Below are 4,257 nucleotides of genomic sequence, written 5' to 3'. Positions count from 1 at the left end.
ATGGGGTTTATAAGGGGAAAAACAACATCCTCCAAAATGTAGATGTAAGCAAGCAAGGAGGACACAGAAGCTAAAGTTAACAATCAGCCACCCAATGCATATAACCACATCCTTGTTCCAAACACATGCAGTACAAAAATAAACAACTTTTACAAGAAATAAGTTATATAACTAGGGTTACATTTTGGAACTTCCAAATGGAGTCACTTAGGCAAGGTTTTGTTTTGTTTTTAAGTTGTCAATGGACTTTATTTATATGGGGTGCTGAGAATTGAACACAGCATCTTACACATGCTAGGTAAGCGCTGTACCACATAGCCACAACTCCACCAAAGGCTAAATTCTTTTAAGTACATTCAGAATAACTTAACATTATTTATCCTATTATCTAATCTTGTCTTATCTATTAATATCCTCCATTTTATAGGGTTCTTAATGGGCTGATAACATAATCTAAGTTGGGCTATAACAATTAAAGAAAGCATCAAAAATATAATGTGTGTAGGAATAAATTTTACAAACCTCATTCAAGGAAGCAGGGCTAGTGGGACTCACTGCACAGATGCGGGTGCGCCTACTGATGACGTCCCCTTGGAGCTTCTTTTAGAGGTGCCTTGGCTGCAGGGAGTATCTGGAAAGAACGGAAGAACTTGACCAAGCCCCACAGCTGGACGTGGCTGCTGGTCCTCTGCTTCCTGTTTGGATGCAATGTCCTTCTGATCCTCCTTCCGACCTTGTCTTCCTTCATGTCCAGAGTGCTGCAGAATGATGCAGAGCCAGAGCCACAGATGAGGGCAGAGATCCAGGATATGAAGCAAGAGTTCTCCATGGTCAACAAGATGAATGAGTTTGCCAGATATGCCAGCCTGGAATGGAAGATCAACAGGATGGTGGACCAGCTCAAGACTTATGTGAAAGCACGGACTGCTCAACTAGCCAAGATAAAATGGTTTTTAAGTGTTGCTTTCTATACATTGCAAGCTACCTTGATGATGTCACTCATTTGGAAGTATTATTCTGCCCCAGTGACTGTTGTGCTGAGGAAATGGATAACACCACTAGACCACCTGGTAGCCTTCCCTGCTAGAATAGCAGGTGGTGTTGGAATTACTAGTTGGATTTTTGTCTGGAACAAGTTGTGGCAACCCCTTGTACTTTACACCTTCAGCCAAACAGAAAGATGAATACCACTGTGGGATTTTCTTGTTGTTGTTGTTAAACTGGGGGTTGAACTCAAAGGTTCTTTACCACCTAACCCCAGCCACAGTCCTTTTTATTTTTAATTTTGAGACAGGTTCTTGGTAAGTTGCCCAGCCTGACCTCAAGCTTACCATCCTTGTACCTCTTCCTCCTGAGTTTCTGAGTTACACTTGTGCCCCACCACACCTAGCCCAGCTATTATGACTTCTAAAAATGATTCTCCTATTAGGTTAAAAATCTGATTGCCACTTAAAAATACAAAACAAAAAAACCCAAAGTACATAGGGTAGTTTTGTATTGAATATGTTCTTGGGCTTTATGTGAGATTCTTGTAAGAATCCCAGTATTCTACAGTATTCTACAGTCACACCAGATTTGAAACAGGATGGGGGTCTACATGCCTTACTCCTGATTTGCTCTATTGGCACATTGTGGTCCTGTTGCCAACTGGAAATTCAAAATTATCTAAAAACTTGAAAACTTTTAAAATATTTTAATTTATATTTTTCTTTAGTTGTAGATGGTGCTGAGGATAGAACCCAGTGCCTCACTCATGCTAGGCAAGTGCTCTACCACTGAGCTACAACTGCAGCCCAAACTTAAGTACTTTTAAATCTATTTTAGAAAGTAGCTTAATTTTATTATCACTACTAGAACTTGAACATTTGGTTTATTATCTCATGTAGTAAAATTGAAAGAATAACACTAATTGACATTGTGTGTCCTTTGTGTCTAAAATATTTAGTTGGATGGACATTTCTATAGTGTATATCATCTACTTATTTGGAGCTGATAGTTTTTCATTACAGTGTTTTATAAATGTAATGATGAGACCATAATGCATTGTTTTGTGATTGCATTGTTTTATATTGAAAGCATTTCAAATTAAGTATGTTTTATAAACATTTAATAATTCTGCTGTATAGATTGGAATGAATTTGAAAAACAAAATAGGGAATCTGATTAAGTTAATTTGAATTGATACTTATTTGACTTCTAACATGTAATCACATGACTCAACATTTTAGTCTTCATTGTGTCAGAACACGTGTCTATGTTTTCATTCATATTTTCACTTTTACAATCTTATGAATACTTATATTTCCTGATATACAGATTCAGTCTTTACCCATAATCCTAACACAAACAAGAATTATATTAACCCTTATCTTACCTCTATATCTAAACCAAATTTTACTTAAATCCATATGCCAAAATATGATTTTTTTTAAACCAGAATTGAACTCACTGGCACTTGAGGACAGAGCCACATCTCTAGACCTATTTTGTATTTTATTTAGAGACAGGATTATTTAGCACCTTGCTGCTGCTGGGGCTGTCTTGAAACTCATAATCCTCCCATTTCAGCCTTCAGAGTGGCTGGAATTACAGGTGTTCACCACTATGACTGGCAACAACAATATGAATTTTAAAGTGTATTCTGACTTCTATTTTCAATTACCAATGTTAAATTTGCATTTATATTATGCTACATCTTTTATGGGATATGTATCCTTGCATTCCCATCATTACAAAATGTGTAATTACATGGCTCATTTTTAATTCTTCCTTGTATTACTACATGTATGCTTTTGTACATAATTTCATAGGTGTATTGTTAGAGATATTCATATTTCCACAAACACTTGCTACTTCTAACCCTAACTCAAACCAAAATTTTATGTAAACACTTACCTTATCTCAATTATAAATCCATGTGCACCTATATCAATATTAAAGGGTATTTTTACTTCTAACTCAATTTTCAATATCTAATATACATATTTTATAACGTTATATCCTTTATAATATATATCATTTCATTTCCCATATTTATAAAATATGTAAACACATGACTCACATTTTATTATTCCCTTTGTCAGAACATGTATTTATCTGTTTTCATATAGAATTTCACATGTACATTCTAATGAATATTCATATATCCTCATATATATGTTAATTCTTTAACCCTAACTTAAACAAACATTTTACACAAAAACTTACCTTACCTCAGTACTTAAACCAAATTTTATTTAAAATCTTGCATACCAATATGAAATTTTATGTGTATTTCACTTATGTAATCCTAATATGTATCAATATTAAATTTGCATTTGTATTACTACCTATATTTTATGAGATATATTCTTGTATCACAATATTTACAGAAGTTTTAATCACTTGACTAACATTTGACTCTTTCCTGTGTCACAACCTGCATGCTTATATATGTTATCATACATATCACAACACATACATTTTTATGAATATTGATATTTCCTGATACACGTTATCATTTCTTAACCTTAACCCTAACCCAAAACAAATTTAAATATTAAGCCCTACCTTACCTCAATACGTAAAACATCTTTTATTTTAAAAATATGTAAATTAAAATGAATTTTTATGATTCTCTTGATTTACATAAACATTACAATGTACCATTTATGGGTTATATGCTTGAGTCCCCATATGTAAATAATATTTAATCACCTGACTCAAATTATACTTTTTCCTGTCTTAAAACATGTATGTTTATACACACTTTAATGCATATTTCCACACATATATGCTTAAAATATTGAGATTTCCCAATTATTGTTCTTTAACCCTAAGCCAAATCCAAAGAAAATTAAATATCGAGCTTATCTTTATATTTAAGGGGAATTTTACATGAATTCATGTACCCCAATTATGAATTTAAAGTTTATTTTTGAATTTTATTTCAATTTTGAATGTAAGATATATATATATATATATATATATATATATATATATATATATATATATACTCACATCCCCATATATACAACATATATGATCACATGACTCAAAATGTACTCTCCTCTGTGTTAGAAGATATGTATTTAAATATCTTCACATATATTATTTTGAATATTTATATTTCCCAAGGTACATATTCATTCTTTAACGCACAGCAGAATCTTAAGTAGAATGAAATATTAATCCTTACCTTTCCTTTATAACTAAAACAAATTTCTCTTAAATCCATGTATAATGATATAAATTTTAAAGCTTATTTTAGCTTGTATT

General features: G+C 32.4%; 1 protein-coding gene across 1 annotated transcript; it reads left to right on the top strand.

The window, feature by feature from the left end:
* The first annotated feature begins 680 nt into the window (after positions 1 to 680).
* Positions 681 to 1,184, top strand: LOC124091780 (guided entry of tail-anchored proteins factor 1-like). The gene has a single exon (XM_046442979.1). It carries the CDS (start codon positions 747 to 749, stop codon positions 1,182 to 1,184), a length of 438 nt encoding a protein of 145 aa, XP_046298935.1. The 5' UTR covers positions 681 to 746.
* The last annotated feature ends 3,073 nt before the right edge of the window (positions 1,185 to 4,257 follow it).

This window comes from Marmota monax, unplaced genomic scaffold (assembly GCF_021218885.2).
Source record: "Marmota monax isolate L192 unplaced genomic scaffold, Marmota_monax_Labrador192_F-V1.1 WCK01_AAM20220418_F8-fsc02114, whole genome shotgun sequence".
Taxonomy (NCBI): domain Eukaryota; kingdom Metazoa; phylum Chordata; class Mammalia; order Rodentia; family Sciuridae; genus Marmota; species Marmota monax.
Note: the sequence above shows the minus strand (reverse complement) of the source record. Positions and strands in the feature narration are given on the sequence as shown.